The 27,916-nt window shown below is 47.8% G+C and overlaps 1 protein-coding gene across 5 annotated transcripts in view; it reads right to left on the bottom strand.

The window, feature by feature from the left end:
- Window positions 1-14,027, bottom strand: part of KIT (KIT proto-oncogene, receptor tyrosine kinase) — an 83,431-nt gene extending 69,404 nt beyond the window's left edge. For all 5 annotated transcript variants that reach the window (XM_041726464.1, XM_041726468.1, XM_041726466.1 and 2 more), the window contains exon 1: window positions 13,840-14,027. In XM_041726464.1, the coding sequence (XP_041582398.1) occupies window positions 13,840-13,906 (67 nt within the window). In that variant the 5' untranslated portion in view covers window positions 13,907-14,027. The remainder of the gene's footprint in view (window positions 1-13,839) is intronic.
- Window positions 14,028-27,916: the final 13,889 nt, after the last annotated feature.

Below are 27,916 nucleotides of genomic sequence, written 5' to 3'. Positions count from 1 at the left end.
CTAACAGAAGAGCACTCCAATTATTAAGTAATCTTGTTAGGGAAAAAAAAAATCAAACCTGAATATGACCAAATCTCTAAATCACAAATGCATAAGAAATATAGGGAACAAAGAGCCTGTTCACCAGCACCATGGGGATGCAACCAGAAGAATCAGCAGAATCCTGCACAGGACCAGCACTCAGTTCCTTCAACGGAAATGGGGGAATAGGACCTATGGGTGGCCCAGCAGTTTAGCGCCTGCCTTTGGCCCAGGGCGCGATCCTGGAGTCCCGGGATCGAATCCTGTGTCAGGCTCCCGGCATGGAGCCTGCTTCTCCCTCTGCCTGTGTCTCTACCTTTCTCTCTCTCTATGTCTACACTGAATAAATAAAATATTATAAATAAATAAATAAATAAATAAATAAATAAATAAATAAATAAGAAATGACTTAAAGACCACATGAACCAACTGCAATATGGAAATCTCATTTGGATTCTGTATCAAATGTGTACAAATTGGTGTGTGTGCCTATTTTCATACCTATTTTTATAGGTATTATATTTCCACAGAAGAACTGTGACTCCTGTGTAATCAACAACATCGTGGGAAATACATTGACTTGGAAAGCTGTCACACTGGCATTATCACTACATATGGGGGGGTAATCTTGGTATTTCACAGCTACATACTGAAAACATGTCTAGATGAAATCCCACGATGTGTGAGAGGTACCTCGAAATACTGGAAGGATGAAGTGGACAAAGATGAAACAGAAAAGGCTGCTTGCTGATCCAACTGTTGAAGCTGGATGGTAGGTATAGGAAAGTTCATTACACCATTACCTAGGTCTGAAATAGCCTTGTGCTTTATATATTTAGATATGTAGATATATATCAATTTTTATGTATATACACATATATCATTTTCGTTTTTCAGAGAGAGAGAGAGCATGAGTGCCTGGAACAGGGTTTGAGGGAGAGGGAGAGAGAGCAGCATCTTAAGCAGGGAGGGAGTGAGGCTCGATCTCACAACCCTGAGATCATGACCTGAGCCCAAATCAAGGTTTGGATGCTTAGCAAACTAAGCCATCTGGGTGCCTCTATATTTTAAAGTTAATGTGAAGTTCAATTGCTCCATCTTTTTTTTAAAGGTTTATTTATTTCTTTTTTGAGAGAGAGAACCCATGTGTCAAAACAGGGGGGTAGGGAGGGGGAGAGGGAGAGAATCTCAAGCTGACTCCCCGATGAGCACGAAGCCTGAAATGGGGCTCGATCTCACCATCCTGAAAAACCAAGAGTGGAATGCTAATGCAACTGAGCCACCCAGGTGCCCCTCAATTGCTCCATCTTAAGATAAAATGGCTACTACTAGGTTTTCAGACAACCCAAGGAATAGTCTAAAAGTTTCAGGCCCCCTACTTTTTTTTTTTTAACCCTTCTCTAGTTAACTGATAGCAAACTTAAACAGGGTCTATTTAAACTAGGCCCTGAAATTCTCACCCAAAACAGTGAGAACTAACCAGTGATGACTACACTAGATAAAAATAATTCCCTGACTTAGAAACACCAGTCTTTTGTCAAACGTGAAGCAAGTATATGACAGCAATGGGTCCCATCATTATTTAAGGACCCACACTTGTATATCTTAAAGCTGGTCATCTCAGCCAAATTGTTAGCTGACACCCTACCAAGCACCTGGGGAAATCTTGAAGGCCTTCCCGCCAAAGCTGTGGTCACTGGGGCCGCACCGTCTTGCCCACAACTCACAGGGGTACCACTCTCCATCGCCAGATGGTCTGTATCTTGGATTCCTTCCTGAGCATCAACCCACACTATACTAAAGGTGACAAGAGTCCTACTCGATGCCCAAGAAACCGACAGAGAAGGAACTTTCTAGTCCTCAGTAATTCTCATTTGGGGGAGTCCTAGATTTGAAAACTAGAGAGCTTATCACTTCATGGATCTTTGAGAGGCCCCTCTCAGGCGATGCAGAGTCACCTGAAGCCAAGCTGCTGCCACCCCACCCCGGCCACCTACGGTGACAAGAGAGTGGCACACGATGCACCCAATACCTGTCCTGGGCTGAATGGCCCAGAGTCGGACACAAGCTGCCATCGGCGGATCGTAGTTATCATTAAACCCAAAGATGGTCCGATTTTAACAAGAAAAGGCTGAATTTAAAAAGGAGATGAAGAGTCTCTAGTCCTTGGAGACGACCTGAAGAGCACTCAGGCTTGGACCCCTGGAGGATCTCTCTCAGCTGTGAAAAAGCATTCTGGTACATTCTGAGAAAAATGATGCCAAGCCTCCAGCCGGTGGGTCCTTCCAGGAAAACCTGCTCATGTGGCTCATCGTTGTTCTGGAGGCCCCTTCCCTGGGCCCCTCGCCCCTTCCCTGTCTCTCCTCTTTCCCCTTCTGGTTTGCCTTCTCCAGTCCCTCCTCCTTCCTCATGAACCCAGGCCGCCCAGACCCCCTGAGAAACCTTTACCTTTCTCTGCTCCCTTCCCTGAGTGACCAGAACACAGAACTGAAATAAATCTATATTAAGCCGCTTTCTACGAGAGACCCTAGGCTTTCTTCTTCTCTTTCTGGGCTCTTTGTGGGGCCTGGGCTCATGAGCCAAAAAAAGAATTCACTGGAACAGAAGCCCCAAGATGATGAGGGTTTTTGCTTGGTGCTCTCCCCACTGCTCTCCCCACTCCCCCGATGCTTTAACAATCCTGGATGAGCCAACCTATGAATGATAAAAGATCTTAAATTTTAAATTTTAAAAATTAAATTTAAAAAGATTTTATTTTAAAAGGTCAGTTTGAAAGATATTAGAAGGGACCAAGGGAATGAAACTGAGTCATAAGCCTACAATTTTATGGATAGAGCTGCTGGTCCAGATTTCCCATAGGGACAGAGAAGCTGGCTTACACCCTGCTAAGAACTGTCCTCACCTGCTGGCCCGCCACCACCTCAGCTCTCCAGCATCCCCCTCCCTTGGCCAGCCTCTCTTTGGAAGGCAGTCATTCCGATCCTAAGGTGATCATTTTAAATAATATCCCTTGAAAATGCACAAATGTAAATTAGGCTACACATTCAGATCTACTAAAAAATTCATAAACCCTTCTACATATGCTAGTTTATTTTAAAAAGCAAAAGAGGAGGGGGGGGTTCTTTTTTTTTTTTTTTTTTTTTTAAGAAAGTGATGCCTTTGGGTTGAGCTAGAAACGTGTCTACTATTTCCCTGCAGTAAATACCCTGACGATACTATATGTAGAAAAAAAATTTTTTTCCACATCCCAATTAAACCTTTTCAAGTGGCTCTTCTAATGCCATCTTTTGGATTAAGAATCCGGGTTTCATTTAACAATGACAAGAAGCCTAAAGACCACCCTGTGTGGTTTTTATTACCAGGCCAGTTCTTAAAACGAAGATCTTCCCAAGGTACATGGACTCAACATCACCCATTAAAAGAGAAATCAGTGGAAATCAGAATGGAAATGCACTTAAAACACTTCACAAGCCAAAAAGACCGAGTCGGTTTAAAAGTACCCATAGCCTTTCCAAGTAGAAGAATTCTCAATTTTTTTTTAACATGCTCTTGTTTTCTTTCAAACATGTGCCAGCCCAGTAACAGAGAGCCAATGCCCCCACCTCCCTACCCCATCACACTTCTAAAATCGCCAGTGTTTTCCCCAGAAGCCAAATCTATATTAGAAACCTTTCTATAAATACTTCCTTCCAATAAAAAGACACACCAAATAATCCCCAAAATTCTTTGTGATGATACCCCCTTTGTTCTAACTCTGCTAAGCAATTCTGCTGCTGCTTACCAGCCTACCTCCATAGGTCATTCTATGTAAATTACTGGCAGCCTGGGATTGTTTTTGAAGAATTTTCTAACACCCTTTGAAATAACCTGAGTCATCTGGGGTAAAAATCCCAAAGAAGCTAGTGAGTATTTTGCCTCACTCACTCAACTCACTCAGGAACTTAAAAGATGCAAGCGAAGGAGTGAGGGTGTCTCCTCTTTTCATATTTCCCTATTATTTTTTTCCCACTTGGTCAGGAACAAAGGCACTCCCAGGTGAGTGCCATCACACACCTTTATTTTTTTTTTTCACACCTTTTCTTTAAGTGATTGACTTTTCCTCCCACCAACAGCCACCTCCTCACCCAAGGCTCCCTGCTTTGGGGAGGGCAGGAAACCAGTGCCCCCAATTACCTTCTAAATGCCCTCTAGTGCAGGGTGGAGAACCCAGAACAGAACCTCAAGATGTCCTAAACCCTACAGGAGAGGTTGATTATCAAGGTTGAGAGGCTTTGCTTGTTCCTGGTTTTTTTGGAGTGGGTTTTTTTTTTTTAAAGGAATGGATGTATGCAGATTGCCACATGCCTGGATTATCATTTTACTAAATATTTAAAATCTGCTAATAAGTAAAGAACCAAAAAAACCATCTAGTGCCACTACGGGACGTTGAGCCTATGAAATCTGTAATCTTGGCTGGCGGTGGGGAGGTAGGAAGGTGAGGGAGGGTAATTAGCCCTGGACTTAAAAGCAACTCAAAGTACGTATCCGTGGCCCTACTCTGGATTTGCATTGTACATGCATCATGTGTAATACATGCAAAAAGAAAGTCTGTAGTTTTTCCATTTTTTAAAGTTAATTTCTCTGAATAAGTAACTACCTGACCAGATTACACTTAACAAAAATCTCCTCACATATGGCACCGGAGGAAATACTACAATTACTGACGAATCAAAAAAAAAAAAATCCTCAGAAATTACCCTATCTCATCTTCCAGTAGATTCTTTCCATGGGAGTCTTTTGGCTAGCTGAAACCCCTTCCTTTAAGATTCACACCTTACCCCATGCCTTCACCGAGATTTAACTCAGGCCCCACATCTTCCTCTGATTCAGCCTCTCTCCTCCAGAAGGGATGCCTATGCCTCTAATCCAGTGGTAATGAATATGCATCCTGGCTTCTGGTCCAGGACTGGTATTTAAATCTTATTACAAATCCTATTACATTAGCACCGACCCCAGCCCTTATCTTCCCATAGCTCCCAGGCTCCTTCAAGGCAGGGATCACATCTCAGAGCATCATCACACATTTCAACATGACAAGTGAAATGGCATAATCAACTGGAAGCTGTTGAATTGCAATTTCATTTCTACCGTCTTCCCTACTGGACGGCTGACTGATCTGATCTGTGCCATTGAGCCATGACCATGAAATGACCCAAGGGAAAGGGCAGGTGGGAAGGGAAGTCTGGGTGGTAGGTAAGCCACAGGGCGAGCAATCCACCCCTGAGCAATCAAGGAAAAAGGACTTCCTTCATCCTCACAGATCTCTGGGCCTAGCTGCAGCACGGCTGGCTTTCTCTCAAAATTATCAGTGGGGGGATCACAGAGCACAGTGGTTCTCAGGTTAGGGTGAATTATGATCGATTATAGATTCCTCTGGACCTCGGACTTCCTTTTGTTCCTCTTACTTTGGCACTTGGCTTAAGTGATCTCACAACTGCATGATCCACTCTGGTGAGACAGCCCCAAACCCTAAGAGATCAATAACCCAGGCTTAAGCTGTGGTTCTTTATTGGCTATTTTCAATATGGCCAAAAACTGTGAAGAGTGGTGGATCACGTTAGAGTCGAACCAGAATTTAGAGAAACACTCTCCCCAAATCCAAGGCAGGAAAGAAGGAAAAAGTGGCTGGTGATTTTATTTAGAAACGATTTCAGACAGGCCCTTAAAGGGTCATCAGACCAGCTGAGGTAAGCAGGACCTAACCATTTCAAATGACAATTATCTGGCTCTCCTCATACTTTCAGCAAAGACCCTATAACTAGCTCTGGCAATGCAATAACGTATTTTCCAAAGCTCCAATCAAAGAATCCACCCCTCCCCGCCCCCCCAAAAAATCTCAATTTCCTTCTGGGGCAATTTAAACTATTCTCACTTTGTCCCATTCTTCACTCACATATTGCAAATATTTGAAGACTGTCATTCCCTAAAACTTCCTCACCTTATCTTCTCCAGGCTTAATAAATCCAATTTCTTTAAGTTGCCTTCAAAGGGCCTATTTGCCAAAGCTTTAATCAACTCTGTCCTCCCTCACACCCACACTGTCCATTCTGTTCTCTGAGAAAACCAACAAACACTCTTGAAAAATGGCTTCATGTGGAGAATAAATGCAGAATTATCCTCCTGCTATGTATTTGTTTTCGTGAAAATTTACCTTTCATTGTATGACTGACACACAACACGCAATTCCTTAAAAATCGCCAAATCCTACCATTCATATCACACAGCCATGTCCTGTTGACTTCTGGGGCACAGTTTTGCTCTTACGTGGACCCGACCCTAAGAAGTATCCCATTTGTATCTACCATCATGAAATGGAGTTTCAAGGAAATGTGGGCTGTAAATAGTCAATAAATAAACACAACAGAGTCCAACGCCATATTCCTCTTCCTCCCCTCAAACGGACTGCTCCTCCTCTGGCTTTATTTCCATGTATGACATAGTACCTACCACCAGTTCTCCCAGTTACCCATGCCTACTGGGAACTCCTGCTCCCCTTCCCCTCAATCTCATCCATGCCTGACACATCCAAGATGCCTGTAAATTTGCCAAGTGAATTAAGTCTGCCATCTTGATCTTCCCCACATCTCATTAGTGTTTTCCCTGCTTCCCTGAGCATGCACCCTTCACACTCAGGCCCTCACCCCTCCTTCCCCCAGAGGCCACCTAAAGAGTCTGACCATCGCTCTACCCTGCTCCCCATCAAAGCCATGAGACTGACTGTCCCCAAAGAGGCTCCTGAGAAACTCTCCCTTAGGTGTCTATACGCCCATGTTCACAGCAGCATTATTCAGAACAGCCGAAAGGGGGGAAGCCACCCAGTGGTCCATTGATGGATGAAAGGATAAACAAAATATGGCATAAACTTATACATGTGCATATGCATATGCATACATACATACACATATACATACATTTCCCTCCTTAAAGAGGAAGGAGATCCTAACATATGTTACAACGTGGATGAACCTTGAAGACATTATGCCAAGTGAACTAAGCCAGTCACAAAGACAAATCCTGAACGATTCCACTTCTATGAGGTCCCTAGAGTAGTCGAACTCGTAAATACAGAAAAACAGAATGACGGTTGCCAGGGGCTGGGGGAAGGGGTAATAGGGAGTTAGTGTTTAATGGGCACAGAGTTTGTTTTGCAAGATGGAAAACGTTCTGGAGACGGACTGCCCAACAACGTGAACGTACATCTAAAAATGATTAGGATAGTAAATATTACGTTATGGGTATTTTCCTAAAATGCACACACAAGCACATACACACCTCCCTTGGTCTTGGCTACCCACAGCAAGGGGGTGTCCAAGTTTTCAGGGGAGGTTGGGGATTGGATGGAATGGTGGAGCGAGCAGCCCTGGCCTGATGGTGAGCAAAACCCAGAGAGCCACTACGGGGTCAGGTCCACACTAGCCCTGACCTCTCAGCTCTTTTCAGAATCTGGACCGGGACGCCTGGGTGGCTCCATGGTTGAGCATCCGCCTTCGGCTCAGGTCATGATCCCAGGGTCCTGGGATCGAGTCCCACATGGGGCTCCCCGCAGGGAGCCTGCTTCTCCCTCTTCCTATGTCTCTATCTCTCTCTGTGTCTCTCAGGAATAAAACACTAAATAATCTTTAAAAAAAAAAAAGAATCTGGACCAAACGCAACAATAAATATTCCCTCCCTCCAATGTTCCTTGAGGCTAATCAAAGAGCCCACCTTTCCTGCCTCTCTTCCCCTTCGATTCCCTACCCACACCAACCACCACACCAACTGGAAGATGTGACAATCCTCAAATAAGATCCTAAGACTTGTCCTCTGTTCCCACGGTTTTTTCCCAATTGAAGCCTCAACTACACTCTACCCTCCAACGCACAGAAATCACTTTGCACTTCTTTTGACACCAAGTTGGATTTAAATTGGAGGCTCTGCTCTCAGGCCCCCCTCCCCTCTGGCCCACACCTGTAGTGCCTGCGAGGACCAAGGCCTAGGGATTGACAGATCTTCCTAAGACCCGTTCTGAAAGGTTTACTGAGCATTTACTATGTTCAAATGCTGCACAAGTGCTGGAGAACGGGAGATGTTAAGCTCACATCTACGGAGCACCGCTGTGTGTCCAGCCTGAGGCAAAGGCCAAGGTCAGCCGGGTCCTCACTCCTAGGGAAGGTGGTCACAGAAAAACCCCCCACTCTTGAGGTGCTTTCACCCCACTTCACAAAGTAACAAGGTCCCTGGACCCTGGACCCACTTATTCACCTTGAGAAAATGGCCATTCTACAGACCTGTCCCCTCCTGAACTTTCGTCTGGAAATCTGGATCCACCAAGACAGGCCTAAGAATAAAGTGGAACAAAGAACCAAGGGGAGAACTATGCATTGCCACTACCAGCGGATTTTTTTTTTAAAAAAGCTAGACATGAAGTGTACACATTTCTCACCTTAGTACCAAAAACAGCCCTCTACAAAATCTGGTTTCAAACCATTTCCAATTTTTTTTCTAAGAGACAAAGCTGAAAGAGGGCCATGGAATCAGCCTCATGTGGAGTTCCCATGCTGTCCCCGTGAGACACCATGCTAGGGCATGTGATCCCCTTTTGGGAGCCCATGCCATCATCCCCGGGTCACACATGAAGGACTGAGGCTTACAGAGAGGAAGAGTCCTCACCCAGATCGCACAGGTGGCAAGGGGCCCAAGTAGACACAGACCCCAGGTGGTCCCGTTTAGGAGCCCAAGGTCTTAAGTCTGATGCCACCCGCCCTGGATAACAATTTGGCCTGAGGTTTGCAAGTGTGGAAAACGTAACCATCAGAAAAGGAGGCAGGTACCCAACAAAGTGTGTGGTAACCAAAATAAAGCATGAAGGCCAGAGCATAGGATGAATGGAAAAACCAGCAGATGTGAATGTTTTCACTGGAGAAATCGTCTGAGTTGTTTGTCTTTCTGGGGGAGAAAAAAAAAAAAAAGTTCAACATCCATCCAGTCTCCGAGTAGGGATTCCCAACGGTTAGGTCAAAAGCTATATAAAACTCAAAACAAGAAGTAAAGTTTATTTCACGTTAAAAGCTGTCATGTTAGTACTTAATTGGTACCTTGCATGAAAGGTTCCAAAGAGAAACCGTCAAATTCTACATCCTCACAGAGCTCACTCACTCATTAGGTGCCCATCCCATCCCAGGCCCTGTGCCAAGCATCTGGACAAGAATCTCTTTCTGATTTTTAGGACAATCATATGAGAGTAGGCATGATTTCCATCTTGGGGAAAACAGTAATTCCTATTTTACAGATGGTAATTATTGACTGACATGTATTGAGCTTGTACTGGCAACCATTCTAAAAACGCTACACGTAGAACAGATTTACTGGAACAGAATGGTTTCGTAATTTAAAGTCGCACAGCTGAAACGAGGGTGAAAAAGGAAATTCAGTGGGGTGACAGACTTGCTCCAAGCCCCCAAAGGTCTCAGCCACGAAGCCAGCAGACTAATTAATACAAGGCTGTCTTCACTCCTTAGGCCTGCGCTGTCCCCTAGGTACCTGTCCACCAAATACCTGTCCACCAGGTACCTGTCCACCAAATACCTGCCCACCAGATACCCATCCACCAAATACCTGTCCACCAGGTACCTGTCCACTAGGTACCTGCGTGGCCCATCTATGCTCACCAGCGCCTGAGGCTTAAAGCCTACAATGTCTTAGGGCTGGCAGCAAAGAGTGGTATCTCCTGGAGCCTCCTAAGGAGCACAAGTCCCATCTAAAGAGGCAGAGTTTTCCGTTCTTCAAGAGAACAGAGAAATCGAGAACTTGACATAAATTCTCCAGATTTTTAAGCACTGCCTCGATGTTTTCCTAAAAAGCAGCATGTGGGGGAAAACAAAACAAAACAAACATGTCCAGGGGCCAGCAGCCGGTAAAGTCTCCCTACTTAGAGTCTGAAGTCAAAAGCTGGGCTGTCTCGGGTCCCAAACGTCCGGAATCAGAGGTCCTGGGCCAGGCTTCCTCAGAGTCCCCTCCCCTTCGACACAGATTTACCCTGGCTCTGCCCTCGACTCACACCGGTACCTCTGCTTACTCCCTGGCAGGTGCTCCTCGCTCTGGACTTGCAGTCACAAAGCCACCTTATCCTTATTCAAGTTACAGAAACCGCCTATGAAATTTTGCACACTTGAGATTCCTTCCAAGGCCTTTCAGTCCCTTATTTGGAAAGTCCCCTCCCGTGCATGCTGCAAAACAAAGCACTTCCCTCGTCCCAGCCTGTGGACCCTCCAACTAAATCCATTCTGGAGCCAACGCTGCTGCAGCCTTGACCACTGCCTCAGAGGGAGAGGTTCTCATCCTGCAAGGCCAGCTTTAAGATTTCTGCTCGGGACAACGGGACACCGTGGCTCATTTCCCGGTGTCCTCTCATCGGCTGGGGGGGGGTGGGGGTGGGGGTGGGGGGAGACTTGAGGAAATGAGTCAAAATCCTAAGGGCAACTTCTGGCAGCTGTCAACAACAGCAGCAAAATCCATCAGCACAACAACATCTGTCCCTAAACAAACGCACACGACCAGGGAAGCCCACGAGACACTTGGCACGTTTCTGATGAGGATGTGTTTGGGGTTATGAGTGGTAAACTGCCTTTCTGGCTCAACTGTGCCCATTCAGGGTAAATGGCCGGTGGTGTGAACTCATTCCTGGGAGTCTGCTCTTTCACAGCTATGCCACAAGTATATGATAATGCTAAGAGCATTTTAATTTTTTGGAGAGGGGGATGGAAACAAAAAATCTCAACTGACTTTCATCATCATTTGAGAGACCATTGGTCTTCATTTCCGAGGCCTTAGGAATGGGACAGCTAACACCAGAGCCCTCAGGAGCAGGGTCAGTTGCCTAAGTACCCCCCCATCAAAGCTATATTGAATGATTCCCCCTCCCCAGTGAATACTTCCCTCAAACTGAGAACACTTTAAGTCAGACGTCCTAAGACAGGCAATTCTAGGTTTTGTTTTTTTTTTTTACCAAAATTTGGAGGGCCATCCCATATTCTCAGAGCCTCCAGCGATACCCCGGCATACAATATGTGCTCAGTGAATAGCTTCAAAGGATCTCACAACTGATTCTGTTAAGGCTGTGAATGGATATACAGTTGGGCTAATGTCAGGCTTTACCATTGATGATTTTGATAACAGACTTATCCTCAGCCACTGTCTCCAGCTATAAAAATGGTAAGGATGGTAAGACTACTGCCTCCAGGGCTTGTTGGGAGGACTAGAAATACCACATGAAACCGTCTCCCCGACTCCCCCACCCCAAAACACGGACCTAGCCCAGTTTTGAATAAAAAACAACTACACAACACACAAAATGAAATGTAAGGCACTTCAGAGAATGCATCGCAATAACACAGCATACAGACTTTATCAAGTCATAAAAAAAAAATGTGTGGATGAGGGGGAAAGACCAGAATGGGGCTAAGTGACTTTGCTGGGATCCCTTTACAGGACCACCGTATTATTCCCAACAGGATAAGAACCAAAATGTCCCTTGGCCAGCTGCTGGGTATGACTCTGGCCTCACACCTGCAGGAACGAGAGGAAAGTGTGATTCACTATTCCTGGCAGGCTCGTGTTGCCGGGCACAGGAGTTGTAAATACTGAGGGGAGCGGTGATGGAGGGTCCTACGGAGTTGGCACCTCCTAGGTTGTATTCAAAGGGAAACAAGGCAAAGGTGGGGACTGGGGAGGGAGCAGGAATAAACCACACCCCCCTGCTTTAGCATAAGGCTGGAGCAGTAGCAACCACCAGTGGTTCCCCAGAGGGGAGAGGCAGAGCAATTTCAGGGAGCCAGAAACGAATCAGGGGAAGAATTCAGAAAAATTGTAGTCTACACCCAGAACACTGGAAGAGGAGAATGTGGAACCCAAAGGATCCTTCATGATGCCGATGCCTCACTGTTCTCTGGAGGACACTGGGACCTCCAGAATTTAAATGACCTGCCAAGGGCACACCGCTAATACATGCTGCAAAAAGGAGAACGAGAAGGGCAGCTCAAGGCTCTGTCACTATACCACACTGCCCCCCAGGAGCCAGCCCTAAAACTCCCTCTGCCAAAAATCTATTGAAGGGAGCAGGATATTCATGAAGACAGAGGCGACCGATTCATGTAATTTTTAAAAAGGGAACTATTCTGCGTGGTCTGTCTTTTCTGGCGCCCTATTCGGGTCCCTGAACATACCTTAACTGCAATTTAAAATGCCAAGGCACAAAGACAGGAGGACCAAATGTGTCATTTGAAGCTTAGGCGGTCAAATCCGCCACGGAAACCGGGCCCTGGTTCATGATCCACGCCCCCCCCCCCCCCCATCTCACAGGGTCCAGATGCAAGGCCTCTCTTCCCCCGCACAATGCCTCCTTCCGAGCCCGGGAGCAGGCCGGCTGGACCCGGGGACTTTAGGGGAACGGGCCGGCGGTCAATGGAGTACACGACAGTTCATAACGATGCTTCCTTTTCTTTCTTTTTTTTTTAAGCCCCTTAAATTCCAGTTCAGACTCACTTTCTGTCCTTGCACCATCGGGGTGGCCTTAAAGGGTTTTTGCAAAAAAAAAAAAAAAAAAAAAAAAAAATGACCTGGGTTTTACGGCTTAGCCGGGCGCCCTGCACTCGCTCGTGCACTAGCGACACCCAGAAAAAAAAAACGGGGGGGGGGGTGCAGGGGAGGGGAGGAATCTGACCCAGGGCTTCCAGGAGCCTGCGAGTCCTCCTCCTCCTCCACCACCGCCTTCAGACCCAAGTTCCCGCGCACACAGAACCGGGTTTTCAGTACAGATGCAAGCACGGTTTGCAGAAAGTTCCACTGCGTCTCCCACCCCCGCCCCGGCGGCCCCGGAGTGCAGCTGTCACGTGGGGCGGGGTGTTGCAGACCTCCCAGCTCCCGGGAGGACGCGGCCCCGCGGCTGCAGGGCGCAGACCCGGCTCGAGCGGCTCGCAGAGCCCCGCCGGGCTGTCGGGGGGCGGGGGCGGGGGCGGGGGCGCCCAGCGCGCGGTCCCTGCCTCCCGGCCGCTCGGAGGCGCGTGGCAGGAAAGAAACGGCCCCGCGGCGGAAAGGGGCGAGCCTCCGGCGTGGGATCCACAGCAGAAAGTCTGCAGCCTAGCGGCTGCTTTGCACGCGCCCTGCCCAAGTTGTCCCCGCAGCCGCCGCCTCCGGGCTCAGGGGTCCGGTCCCCGGGCGGACACGCCTATAGCCGGGGGCGGGGGGGACCCGGGGGGCGGCGGCGGCTCTGTCCCCAGCTCCGGGCCGCAAAGGGCGCCCGCGGCGTGCGGAGGGGCCTCGGCAACTTCGCCCTCGGCGCGGCCGCGAACCTGCGCGCTCCGGCCACACGCGCAACTTTCAACAAAAGGAAGCAGCGGCCGCGCCTCGCCGCGCGGAGGTAACGCGCTGGGTGCGGACCCGGCCCCGCCCGCCCGCCTCGGCCCCCGCGCGCCCCGCGCACAAAAGCCGCCGCGAGCCGCACAGCTCGCGCCCTCCCGCCCCGCGCCCCCGCCGCCCGCCCCAGGGGCTCCCCGCGCAGGTGAGCGAGGCAGCGCGCGGGGCGTCCCGGGCACGCCTCGAGCCTCCGGAGGCGGAGGAGCACGGGCACCGGGGGGGCGTCGGCCACCCCTGCGGACCCCCACCCCGGCCCCGGCCCCGGCCCCACCCCCACCCCGGCCCCATCCCCACCCCACCCCGGCCCCGGCCCCGGCCCGCGGACTGCAGCCCCGGGGCGCGCCGGCGGCGCCGGGGTGGGCACGCGGGGGGCGCGCCCCGGGGGCCCACCTGTCTGGACGCCGAGCTGCAGGAGCAGGACGCAGAGGAAATCCCAGGCGCCGCGAGCGCCTCTCATCGCGGTGGCTGCGCCGGGACCGGAGCTCCGCTCCCCGTTCCTGCTCGCGCCCAAGTGCACGGAGCGCGGCGGAGCCGAGCCCCCAGAGCGGCGGGCGGCGAGCGGCGAGCGGCGAGCGCCGAGCCGGCCCCTCCTCCCAGCGCCCTCCCTCCGCGCGGCCACGCCCCTTCCCCGCGCCCCTCCTCGCCTCCCCCCCGCCCCGGGCTCGCGGGCCGCCGCGCCTCCGACGGGCTGGTCCCGGGGCCCTGCACCGCGCCCCCTCCCCGCCTCCCCTGTGATGTGGTCGCGCCCGGCGCGGCTCCCGGGGAGGGGCCGTGAAGCCGGGCACCCAGCGCACCTTAGGGCGCGGGCCCGCCACCTGGCAGGTGCTCCCCAGACAATGAGGTCCGCCGCGCGGCCGCCGAGCCCGCTCCGGGGCGGGGGGTGCAGGAGCCGGCAGGGGCGGGGCGCGCCGGGCACTAGCGGCGAGGCCCCCGCTCGCTCCCCCCGCGCCGTCCGTCGAGGGGGCCCCAGGGGGCGCCTGACCCGAGCGGGCGCAGGTCGCTCCCTCCGCCCGGCTCCACCTGCTCCGCGGCGGGAGCGCACCGGCGGCTTCCCCGGGGCGCTGCGGCCTCCGCCCGCCCACCCCGCCGCGGCTCTCGGAGGAGCGGGCTTGGCTTGCGAGCCGGGCCGGGGAGGCGGCCGCGGCGAAGTTTGCTCTGGGAGCCCGCGTTTTTAGACGACTTTGCGCCACAGTTGCAGCGCTGAGCAATCCGGCAGCCCCGACCCCCGACCCCCCAGCCCCGCACCCGGCCGATCGCTCGGCGCCCCTGCCTCGGAGCCAGAGCACCGTCCCCGGTCCCCTTAGCTGCCCTAACCTGCACCAGGGGCAACGTATTAGTAAAATAATTCTCTTCAACCAGCTTCCACCGCCCGGGAGGGGCTCCACCCGAGGCTACCCCGGGCTTTGCCGCTCCTCCGGGCTCTGAATCCGGTTTGAGGCTCACAGCAGCAGCTTTGCGAGGCAGGGGGAGCGCAGTGCTCCTTACTTGGGCTTTAAAAGTGCCCTCAGATCGCACAGCAGGTACAGGGGCCAGGGAGTCCTTTTAAGGCTGACTCCAGGTATGATGGCCTTTCCCTTTGGCTTCTTAATAAACCCAGTAAAACGCCTTACCAGAGAGCTTAAGAGTGGAAAATAGACAAAAAAAGGGTGCCCATCGGAAAAAGTGGTCGAATAATATAGATATACCTGGACTTTTCTCTAAAATGACATCCAAAATGTGTAAGTAACCGCCCCACTTTATTTAATATCGAAAGCTCTCCTGTTGGATAATGATAGGACCCAAGTCAGTTTTGTTTTTTTTTTTAAAGAAATGAGTTTTAAAGCTAATCACTTAAAAATGATCACTGCTAGGGGTGCCTGGGTGGCTCAGTCGACTAAGCATCTGACTTCTGCTCAGGTCATGATCCTGGGGTCCTGGGACGGAGCCCCCCTCATCGGGCTCCCACTCAGTGGGGGAGACTGCTGCTCTCTCTCCCTCTGCACATCCTTGCACTCATTCTCTCTCTTTCTCTCTTTGTCTCAAATAAATATATAAATACTCTTTTCAAAAAATTATCACTTCGAGGTCAATATGTGTGATTGCCTCTCCTTAAACTCATGTATTCATTCAACAAGCATCTAAGTGTCTACTCTTAACAAGGAATAGCTGGGTACGGGGAGGACCATTTTTTAAGCGTTTTTTTTTTAAATTTTTATTTATTTATGATAGTCACAGAGAGAGAGAGAGAGGCAGAGACACAGGCAGAGGGAGAAGCAGGCTCCATGCACCGGGAGCCTGATGTGGGATTCGATCCCAGGTCTCCAGGATCGCGCCCTGAGCCAAAGGCAGGCGCTAAGCCGCTGCGCCACCCAGGGATCCCCGGGAGGACCATTTTTAATAGACAAAGGTGGACCCTGCCACCCTCCTTAGAGTCAAGACTGGGAACCCCCCACCCCCATGTCATGTCCTAGCAAATATGTCAAGTCATACAGCTGTGGGAAAACTGAAATTCAAAGGTCTCTGTTTGTGCTCTGGGCCATCAGACCACATCTTTTTCTTGGGATGACAGAGATAAAAGCTACCACTCAAAGCAATCATAAGTTTCTGGGATCTTGATTTATTTCTAAAATCCATTTTGTAGCAAGAAAAAAAAATCACTGTGAGTTAAAATATCAACATTATGCCTGAGAGAGAAAATTTACAATTTTCTTCTTCAATCAACTGATATTGGAGAGGATAACAAGTCTTCAGAAGAGCGGGTGAAAAGGGACCATATTGCAATTTAATTCTAGGCAGGAAACTTCTATCAGAAAAAAAAAAAACCAGAATAGGGAATTAAACAATGCTGGGCTGTCAGTCATCCCAAATATCTATTGAGCACCTTGGTAGGCACAAGACCCCCAATAATTCATAAAGACAAAGTCCTTGCCTGGGAAGGTAGGCAGATCCCCCCAAAGAAACTCTGATCTCTGCTAACGTGGTTTGTGTTCAGCCAAGACACACCAAGTTGGCCATACAGGTTGTTAGAATATTGAAGTCCTTCTGAATCAACTGGGAAAAAAGTCCCTGCCCCAAACCCCCAAGTACCCCTTCGTTCACTCCAAGCTCTTTCCTGAGAGACCCCAAATCTCCTCAGGTCCAGCAATGAAAGACTGAATGCCAGGCATAACAGGAAGCCGCCAGCCGCTGTGCCTTTAGGGTTACAAGCTATTTTTAATAACACCTCATGCCAGCCATGTACTGACAGAAGGCATATAGAGGGTACTGAGAGTGGCCTGCTACGCGAGTGAACTCTATTTCAGAACACGTCCAGTAGAAACACAACGATGGAAATGTTTTACGTCGTCAGGTAGGGTGTACAGGGCCAATTCTGTACTTTTTTTGTGTGACAGCCCTCCTACAGCCCTTTATAAATTATATTTTACATAGTTCATTGTTTTCATAACTGTGTTAGTGAGGACTCTTGATTGCAACTTGTAGAAACCCAGCTCAGGGCGCCCGGGTGGCTCAGTCGGTTAAGCATCTGCCTTTGGCTCAGGTCATGATCCCAGGGTTCTGGGATTAAGTCCCATGTTGGGTTCCCTGCTCATCCAAGTGTTTGCTTCTCCCTCTCCCTCTGCCCCTCCTCCCCTATCAAATAAATAAATAAAATCTTTAAAAAAAGAAAAAAAGAAGAAGAGCACCTGGGTGGCTCAGTGGTTGAGCATCTGTATTTGGCTCAGGGCGCGATCCCGGGGTCCTGGGATCGAGCCCCTCGTCGGGCTCCCTGCAAGGAGCCTGCTTCTCCCTCTGCCTATGTCTCTGCCTCTCTCTCTCTCTGTCTCTCATGAATAAATAAATAAAATCCTAAATAAAAAAAAAAAGAAAAGATACTCACCTCAAACGTACTCAACCCAAAAACCAAAAACCTAAAATTTATGGATCTTATAACTGGAAAGTCCAGTGATGATAGCATTCGCATTCGAGACTTTCCTAGATTCAAGAATTCAAAGTCACCAGGACTTGAAGGTAATGTGTGTGGTGTGGTGTGGTGTGGAGTGATGTGTGTGTGTGTGTGTGTGTGTGTGTGTACATGCATTTTCTCCACGTCCATCTTTCAGCAGCACACGCCTGTATGGCTTCCTGTCTTCATATGCACTTAGGCAGCTTTAGGCTCACAGCGTATTAGTATGAATGTGAGCAGAGCTTTTCTGCCCCCATGAACATCTCCTATAGAAGTACTGACCCGGCTTGAGTCATATGCTCACCTGGGACCCATCACTGAAGCCAGATGGGTACAATATGATGATTGACTGCGTCTGGATCCCACACCCACCCCTGGAGCCCGGGGTTGAGGATCCACTTCACCCACACCATGAGGTCTAAGAATGAGGAAGGATGTGTCCCCAAAGAAAAACTGAGGTACTCCCACGGGAGGAAGAAGGAACAAAACAAAAGATGCTCATTACAACTTAACAATTTTTGTAGTTCTGACTGTAAAAGCAAAGGTGCCCATTGTAGAAAATCAAAGAAATGCCAAAGATTATTTAAAAAAACAAAAACCACCCAAGACATAACTACTAAAGAGTTCATTTTGGTATGTTTCTGTCAAATCTTATTTCTCTGCTTATTGTAAGGTTTTTTTTTTCTCATTTTTGTGATTTAAGATTTTATAATTTTTGTTAGTTTTCTATCCATCTTTTTTTTTACCAGGCATAACAGAAGCGTTGTCCTGGGTGATTAAACATTCTTTGGAAGCCGTGTATAATGGCACTATAACGTTTAGTTGCATTATGTACCATAATTCTGGATGTTGAATTATTTCTCTATTTTTTCCAGTATTTTTTCTATCATGAATTACTTGGTGATGAGCATCTTGGTGAATAAAGCTTTTCTGCTTCTGATTATTTAGGAGGGATTTCTAGAGATAGAATTACTACACAAAGGGTACAATCCTTTTCCAGGTTGTCACTTCGTAGTCCCGACTCTCCTGGCAACTGTTTGAAAGTCTCTTGTCTGTAAAGTGGAAGAAACGAACGTACGATCCTTATTGGTAGACCCTAGTCTAACCATAGCCACCTCACAGTTTACGAAGATGAAAGAAAATGATATATGCCCTTGGCTCAAGATTTCATTCTGTATTTATTGAACACCCTCCGTGTGCCAGATGTGCCAGCCGAGGTGCGAGGAATGCAAAGTTAGGTAAGACACAGATGCTGCCCCCCTGGGACTTGGAGAGAAAGAAGGGACACGTAAGGGGGTCAGAGATGAAGCTGTGACACATACCCAAATGGAGATACGCACAGAGCGATGTCTGAACACAGATGAGCAGCTAAATCACGTTGTGTAGCTCCCCCAAAGAGGTGGCGCTTAGATTCGGAGGGGTCAGGAGGAGAGGAAGGCAGAGCCAACAGGGGACTATGTTCAAGAGACAGAAAGCACAGGTGTGAAGGGGCCAGAGGCAAGACACAGCACCAGGATTCCAGAACCCTAAGTCATGAAGCACAGGACAGCTAGCAAGATGGGGCGTGCAGGGAGGGGAAGTGGGGAGCACAGAAATAAACAAGGCCCATACGGGCCAAGAAACATGAACTTCATCCTCTGAAGAGTCACTCCAGGCCTTTAGGCTGGGGCCAGATGCGGTAAGGTTTGCATTTTGGAAAGAGAGCGGGGAAGCCCAGTCAAGGGTGAGTTGAAAGGGGACAAACCTTGGGGCCTGAAGAAAATAGCAGGGAGCCTGGTGGGGTGATCCCCAGGAGAAACGGTGAGCTGAACCAAGTTGGTGCAGGTGAGAAGGTGAGAGAGGCGGATAAGAGAGAAGGTAGGTAACCGGGTAGGCCCCCATCACCCACAGCCCTACGGAAGATCACTGCGAAGAGCATGTGCCCGGGTTTCAAGTGTGAGCTACAAGGTGCTTCCCTTTGGCCAAACAGGAAAGTGGGGTTGGAGTGGCAGCTGGAGGTCTAGTGGCTCAGCATATTGAGTTCAAGGTGCTCAGGAAGTTCCTGAAAGCTCGAGATGCAGGCCTGGAGCTCAGATAGGATCAGGCTGTAGGGAGGTGGCTGCTGCCCCCGAGGACCAGGCGAGGTCACCCCAGCCAGTGCCCCCCACCAGGAGAGCAGAGGGCTGAGGCCAGCGCCTTGGGCACCACCCACATGCAAGAGACAAGCAGAAACAGGTTCCACAAAGGAACCTGAGAAGCAAGGGTCAGAAAGGCAAAAAAAAACAGAGAGGGGAGCCGCAAAAGGAGATTTTCAGGGAAGTCGGAGGATTCGGTTGTATTTGCTCTCTTAGGGAAGTCAAATTAGATAAGGGCAGAAAAGCATCCAGTGCAGTTTGTAACCATAATAGGAATTGGCAACACCTAGTTCGGAATTCTTTATGGGCACAAAATCGTTTAATCTTCACAGGAACTCTGCCGGATAACTTGTCCGTCTTTTTCCACTTTATGGTTGAAGAAACTGAGGCACAGGGAAATTAAATAACCTGCACCAGGATTTGAACCCCTGGTGGGCTGAGTCCATAGGCACTGTGCTTAATTACTGTGATACCTCACTTTCTTGGTTAACCCAGAGCTCTTTGGTGATTAAACATGTGCTCTCACCCTTGGACACACACACACACACACACACACACACACACACACAGTTTGTGGGGCCAGAATCCAGGCTGCAGAGGATTGAGTAATGAATTTGAAGCAAAGAAGTGGACCCAAGGATTTATTGTTTGATAAGTTTTCAAGAGATGTCATGGTGCAGGGGCGCCTGGGTGGGTCTGTGGGTTAAGTGGCCAACTCTTAATTTCAGCTCAGTCATGATCTCAGGGTCATGGGGTGGACCCCATGTTCAGCTCTGCGCACAGCGTGGAGTCTGCTGAGGTTCTCTTTCTTGGCCCTATCCTCTGCTCAATCTCATTCCCCAAAAAAGAAAGAAAAGGAAAGAAAGAAAGAAAGAAAGAAAGAAAGAAAGAAAGAAAGAAAGAAAGAAAGAAAGAAAGAGAAAGAAAGAGAGAGAGAAAGAGAGAGAAAGAAAGAAAGAGAGAAAGAAAAAAGAAAGAAAAAGAAAAAGAAAGAAAGAAAGAAAGAAAGAAAGAAAGAAAGAAGAAAAAGAAAAAGAAAAAGAAAAAGAAAAAGGAAAAAGAAAGAAAAAAACGTAATGGTGCAAGAAGGGAGGGGATGGGGCAAGAGATTGAGGGGAATCTGGGGAGCTTGAGAAATTTGTGGGCTAAGGAAGGTGACAGGACCAGAAGGGGGAGATTTTGAAGATCTTTTTGTTGGGGGAGGATGGTCGGAAAAGGGAGGTGGAAACCCAATGTGAAGCCAAGACAAGGGAATGAAGAAAACAGAGAAACATGAGAAAAACAGAAGAAAGAAGTGAGAAATGGGAGAGATGTAGGAGTTGACTTGAAAACCCTAGAGTCGGACGCCTGGGTGGCTCAGTGGTTGAACATCTGCCGTCAGCCCAGGGCATGATCCTGGAGACCCGGTATCGAGTCCCATGTCGGGCTCCCTGCATGGAGCCTGCTTCTCCCTCTGCCTGTGTCTCTGTCTCTCTCTCTGTGTCTCTCATGAATAAATAAATAAAATCTTAAAAAGAAAGAAAACCCTAGAGTCATACACATATATGCCACTCTCCTCTCTCTACATATTTATATAGGACTTAATATTTTATACATATTATATATATAAGTATATATGGATGTGTACGCATAAATGTGTGGCGTGTATTATATGAACATGCCTTACATGTATGTGTGTAATGTACATGACTATCTACCTCTAGTACTTAAAATGTGACACCACAAGATTGCTTTATTGTAATTATCAACAACCATTGCTGAGAACTTCATATGCCTGGGCCACTCTACAAACATAAATAAATTAAAAAAGCAACAAGATAGGGCTTCTTATCTAAATCCACGCTACTTCCCAGAATTAGGAGTATTTCTCAACTTTAGAGTCACATTTGTGTCCTATAAATCCCCACAGCACATGGTTCAGACCTCTCTCTCTTAAGTCATATATCTTTCATTGCTTTTTAATAGGATTATTTGCAACCCTGTCATAGCCTCTCCACTAAATAATACATTCTTTGAGGAAACCGTGCTGTTTCCACTGTGGATCTTACTGAAAGGCTTGCCCCATACAAAGCCATGATGCATGCAGTAGGCGCTGCCTGTCTGCAAAATGGAATTAAGTGACAAATTATGCATCTGGGTGCTTTTTCTACGATTTTTATTTTATTAGGATTTGTTTTGGCTCCAAGAAAGCCAACTTAAAAAAGAATGTATTACTGTTGTCATACATTTGTATAATCCAAATCTGTCTTATCCTCATACTAAGCACCATGACTTTTTCACCTTTTTACATTTTCCTAAGGATCTGATAGAGAAGTCATACTGCAGGGGTAAGAAAAACTTGCTTTAAGACTGAAAGTTATTGGGACATCTGGGTGGGTCAATGGTTAAGTGTCTGCCTTCAGCTTTGAGTGTGATCCTAGAGTCCCGGGATCGAGTCCTGGGATCGAGTGGCGCATCGGGTTCCCTGCATGGAGCCTGCTTCTCTCTCTGCTACTTCTCTGCCTCTCTCATGAATAAATAAAATCTTTTTAAAAAAAGATTAAAAGTTATGAAGTGAGTTAGTAAATACAGGGAGTAAGAAATGTATTTGACGCAAAGCACATATAAATCAGGTCTCTTGATTGGTAAGGGAGGGAGGAAACAGACATTTTAATATATTTGCAATTCCTAAAATTGGCAGCTAAATGATCTCAGATTAGGGATCCACCACTCATTCTTTTTTTTTTTTTTTTAAGATTCTATTAATTCGTTTATTTATTCATTCACGAAAGACAGAGAGAGGCAGAGACACAGGCACAGGGAGAAGCAGGCTCCCTGCAAGGAGCCTGATGTGGGACCTGATCCCGGACACCAGGGATCGTGACCAGAGCCAAAGGCAGGTGCCCAACCACTGAGCCACCCAGGTGCCCCACCCCCCACCCCTCATTCTTGATTGATAGAAATGATTTCCATAATTGCAAGGAGAGCGATAGGAGCATGGTCCTTGTTACACAACCCAAAACTGTAGCATAAACCATTGTTAGTGATAGAAATAAGTAGCTCTGGGCAGAGCTTGTCCATGGGCCTTTAGTCAGCAAGGTGACAGCGGAGACCAGGGCATACCCCCAGCAGGGTGGGAGTGGCAGGTGCACAGGGGTAGAGGTGAGCAACAAGGTAAATAGGGGAAGGGTGACTCCAAACCACGTTTTTTAAAACATGCCTCATGTTTTAGGTGTAGGTAGGGTGATCACATAACTCATCACCCAAACTGGGACCGTTTGGGGAGTGGAAGAGGACAACCCGCCCAAATCAAGCAATCTAGGAAGGACGGTTATCCTGAGCATAGGGATTACAGCAACGTCTTTGCTGCTATCCCATTTCAGTTAGGAATCAGATCTCTTGTATCCTTTAGGCCCTGAAGGGAAGAAATGCCTTGGAGATGTGGCTTCAGGGATCAAGCCTTTACGACCTCAGCTTGGAGAAAAGTGTGAGCAGAGAGAGAAAAAGAAAGAGACAGAATATGAGTGCAAAAACACTTGTGCGTTACTGGTAATTGACAATTAAAGGCAATTAATTTTAATTGACTTGCACATTAAAAAAATAAACCCTGGCCCAAATCATCATCATCATCATTATCATCATCATCATCCACAATAATTATTATTATGTATTATTATTCGTGGCATAATAAGCAGAACTATCCACCTTTCACCATCCACTACAAAGTGCCTCCAAGACTTATTAATGGGTCATAACCATGCTGGGATATTATAATAATATCTAGTCTTTAGTGCATAATTATGATGTTTCAGGTGCTGATGTAAGTGTTTACCTGTATTATCGCAAGGCTTTGAGGTCAGGGTATTACCAGCCCCATCTTATAGGTAAGGAGGGGAGGGCACTGCTAGGCCATGTGCCTTACTTAGGGTCACCTGGTGAGTCGGTGGTGGAGGTAGGCTTAGGTCCAGGCAGCCAGTGAGCAAGCCTCCATCCACCCTGTATCGCTTCCCCCTGCACCACCGTGTACATTTGATCCACTTTAACAGTAGAGTTTCAGATTCATTCTTGACCTTTCAGAGCCAAAGAGTAGAGTTTGTTTTTTTTTAACCATCCCTGTGTCCTCCACACTGTCTTGCATTTGCTAAAAGTTCAAAACTTGCTCACTGCAAACCAACTATTAAAAAAAGCGTGCGGGAAAGAGGGCAATTTGAACAGTAGCAGCAAGCCACTTGATCATATTAAGCGATATTGTTATTTTTGAGGTATGGTAATAGCATTGTGCTGATATTTAAAAAAAAAAAAAGAGAGAGAGTCCTTATTGTTTAGATTTATACTGAAATGTATGATGCTTGAGATTCCCTTCAAAATTCTCCAGCAGGGGTTGGAAGGCGGGGAGTGGGCAGGAATATAGATAAAGCTAGATTGGCCAAGTGGGTGATGGCCAGTGAAGCCGGGTGGTGAGACACAGAGCTCTCCTATACTATTGTTGAAATTTAACTTTCTCCAAGATAGACAGTTTTTAAAAAATTTCTTGCAGTGTTTAACCCAATGGGAAAACCATGCAAAAGACTGAGGGCAGGAGGCAAAATCTATGCCCCCCATGCTCATCAGCTCGAACTTTGCCCAACTCCCGTGGATGCGCGGACTTATGTCTTCCTCTTTTAAAAGGAAAAGTGGTGTGCCCTTGACAGTTTCTGAGGGTCTGTTCAGCTCCAAATTTTTCATGATTATCTAATTTGGGGGCAATAAGTCCAAGAGAAAAAAAAACACCAAATTCTTGCCATGATGGCCAAGCAGAGCTGCCCAGAACACTCATTCTTCTTTAACCTTCACACGTTGAACCTCTTGCTTCCACTCCTCTTACTCCCTAGCTGTGTGACCTTGGACCAGTCATTTAACCTCTGCACCTGTTTCCTTACCTATACAATGGGATAAGAAGAGGGTCACTTCATAGGGCTGCCGTGACAATTGCGTGAGTTAATACACATCAAGTGCAAAAAGCAGCACCCGGCATATAGGAAGCACCCAATAAATGCCAAGGTATTTTCCACTATTTTAGTTTTACAGCTATTCAAAGGAATTGTGGTCCACCGAGGAGAAGTGGTTTAGTCGAAGTCTATCAGTTTTCATAAACCTAGGCAGACATTCAAAGGCAGGTTTTTCTGACCATAAATCCAATGCTGCTTCCCCTCCAACTGCCCTCTGAGGGCATTATTATGAAAGATAGCAATTATGAAAATTTATACTAAACAACAATCTGGGAGAATCAGGTACTACCCTCCGACTCCAGCAGTCATCAGAAACGAAGTTAACATTTATTGTTAACACAAAAACTTAGTCTGGTTGCAGACTGTGGACTTTGCGTCTCGGAGCCAGCCAGCGTCTCTCCCAGACAGCCTGGAGCCCAGCCCAGAGCAGTGGAAGCTGGGTGGCGGGGAGGTGAGTCACACCAGGCCGCAGGAGTCCCCACCGCAGGGAAGGGGCTGGGGGCGGGCCTCCTTTGCCACCCTGCCACCCTCTTCACCCTGTAGGGCCTGGCCCCTTGGGAAGAACAGGGCCTTCTGGGCATGACCTGCGGTGACCAGTTTATTTTCCAAGTGGGAGCATGTTATGCATCCTTTTTTCCAGCAGTTGTGCCTTCTGCAGCCTCTCTGCCTCTCTCGGCAGCATTCATTTATCTTCCCAAGATTATTTTCTTAACAGCTCTTCTAGAAATGTCATGCAACCCCCCAAAATAAAGGCGATCTCTGTGTTCACATCGAGTTTCAGGATGGCTTGCTAAAGAAAATGAGGAGGTGGCAGGATGACATGTGCAGGATGACCCAGAGCATGTTACATAGTAGGTGGAACCATACAAAGGTGCTGCAGGTTGTGCCCTTTTTGAACCACAAAGCCCGCAGTTTTACCTGGTTCCACCTAATATCTAACCCATTCTCTGCAAGGCTACGCTCCAAACCATCGAGGGGCTGTCACCTCTGGCCAGGAGGGCCCATGTGGGAAGGAGGAAGGGCAAGTAGGGAAGGAAGTTCACTCCGTCCCCCCTTTCCTTGCTGTGCTGTTGGAACTCTTCTTCAAGGATGTTCATGCATGACTTTTATAATTTAAAAATGAAAGAATAAGTTGGGATTTCTTTGGCCAAATGGAGCCACGTCAAATATTTTCTGCAGCGAACCCCGGAATTAATAAATATTTGTGTCAAATTAAACATTCCTAGTCTCAAGTGTTTTTGCATTTTGCACAGACCCGGGCCACACACTTTGGATGGCACAAACTTCCAATTTCTGCGCCTTGACTGAATTTTGTATTTTTCTCCTCGGCGTGACTTTATTGAGGAGGAGAGGGTAATGGGGATAGTTTTCTTTTCTTTTGTCTTTAAAGGGAGGCAACATTTCTCACCCCTGAGGGCTGAGTCGGGGGCCCCCCTGCCATGTGTTTTAATTGGTGGCACATCTGTGATTCTGTGCTTCTCACCCCTTTACCTGCCTGTGTCTCCCAGTGCCCCCCTCTCTCCCTTCTCCACCTGTCAGCAACTAGAAAACTAACACCAACTCCACCCCTGAGCCTCCCTAGCCTGCAGTGTCCAGCACAACAGGGGCTCACCCACATTTGTTCAATGGGGGGGGGGCGGGAGGATGCCTGGGTGGCTCAGTGGGTTCAGCGGCTGCCTTGAGCTCAGGTCATGATCCTGGGGTCCTGGGATGGAGCTCAGTGGAGAGTCTGCTTCTCCTTCTCCCTCTGCTCCTCCCCACCCCCCAACTTGTTGTCTCTCCTTCTCAAATAAATAAATAAAATTTAAAAAAATCCGTTCAATGGATGAAAGCTTGCATGCATCAGAGGGACACACTCTTTTCATAAATCGTTCATTTTCATCTCAAAGAAAAATACATGCCACGGTTATGGCAATGGCAGAGTAGAGCTTTAAAGAATTACTCATGTAATGGTACAAGGGCAAAGAGCTAAAAGCAAGTCAGAAACTTCTTCATGTTTCGTTCAAAGCCCACTAACACTTCAACATGTATTAAATGTTAATAAGCAGCTCTCTGGGTCAGTGGGTTAAGTAATAGCGATGCTGGGAGGCGAGAGGTGAAGAAATGCATGGAAATGACATTCGAGGACAGCAGCAGAGCAACTCATGTAATCGCAGGCAAGTGACTTAACCATATTATCTTTTTCCCTTGTCTCATACAGCAGGCCTTGGGAAAGTGACAACATTCTCTTACTCAGGCAGCCGGTCAAATCTGGAAAATATCAGGGAAGATCCCAGGGTTCGGTCACCTTCTTCTCCTTAGTGGCAGAAAAAAAAAGAAAATCACTACATTTAACAAAACTGTCAGGAGCTGATTATATAGTTTGTGACCATCCTTTCCTACTCCTTGCATTTGACCATTTTTTTTTTTTTATTCTGCACGTTCTCACGGAGGCCAAGGAAAGAAACAAAGAGATGTTGTAGACCGAAGTGGTCGCTCCTTTTTAAAAGCAATACAAAATGATAATAATAATAGAGAATGTCTTTTGAGCACATTGCTATGTGTCAAGTAGTTTCCCGAGATCATTGGTTGGGGGGTGGGGGGCAGTGGATTTGCCCAACTGGGGACTTTTGGCGATGCCTAGAGACAGTAATTGTCACCACTGAGGAAGAGGGGAGCAGAGAGAGATGATACTGGCATTTGGTTGGATGGAGGTCAGGGGTAGTGGGGAGGCTGCTAAACCTCCTACAGGGCACAGGGCTACCCTTCCCACGACAAAAAATTATCCAGCTCAAAATATCGAGAGACTGCCAAGGTTAATAAACTATTAATAAGCTGCTTTAGATGAATCAGCTCATTTAATACTGAAAACAGCCCCAAGAGAGTATTGTCTCCATTGTACAGATAAGGAAACTGAGGCATGAGCTGGATTAGAGGTAGAGTAGCTCTTCCTAGCCACATAGCTTGTGAGCCGCCGAGCAACTGCTCAGTCCGAGCCTGTCTGACTCTGGAGGACTTCACCTTGATACTGGGCATGGCCGGAAACAGATGATCTTGGCTTAGCTGTGGACTCTGTGGTTGCATAACAGAGAATCACTGACCCAGGGACCTACTGTCCATCGCTGGCACTCTTCAGGAACCTCGAGGCGCCACCTCTCCTCTTTGCCCAAAATGTGAACTCTGGGAGTGTACTCACTGCCCTTTGTCATCTTTCAACTAAAACGGTCTGAGATTGTTTTGTTTTTATTAAGATAACGAGTTATGATTAGTAACAATGCTATTTAGTAAGAAAGCAGTTTGCAAATAGTTCTCTGAAATAGGAGAAGTGTTAGCAGAGTAACAAAATATGAAATCCAGCCTTTCCCCATTCCATGGAATTTCTCTTCAGCTATGCGTATCAGTGGGCAAAATGTGCCCCAAGTTATGTGAAAGTCATGAAACAGCCTTCCATTCCTTATCAGCTGTCATTTCCCATATTTTACAAG

This window comes from Vulpes lagopus, chromosome 12 (assembly GCF_018345385.1).
Source record: "Vulpes lagopus strain Blue_001 chromosome 12, ASM1834538v1, whole genome shotgun sequence".
Lineage (NCBI taxonomy): Eukaryota > Metazoa > Chordata > Mammalia > Carnivora > Canidae > Vulpes > Vulpes lagopus.
This window is presented reverse-complemented; position numbering and strand designations above follow the sequence as displayed.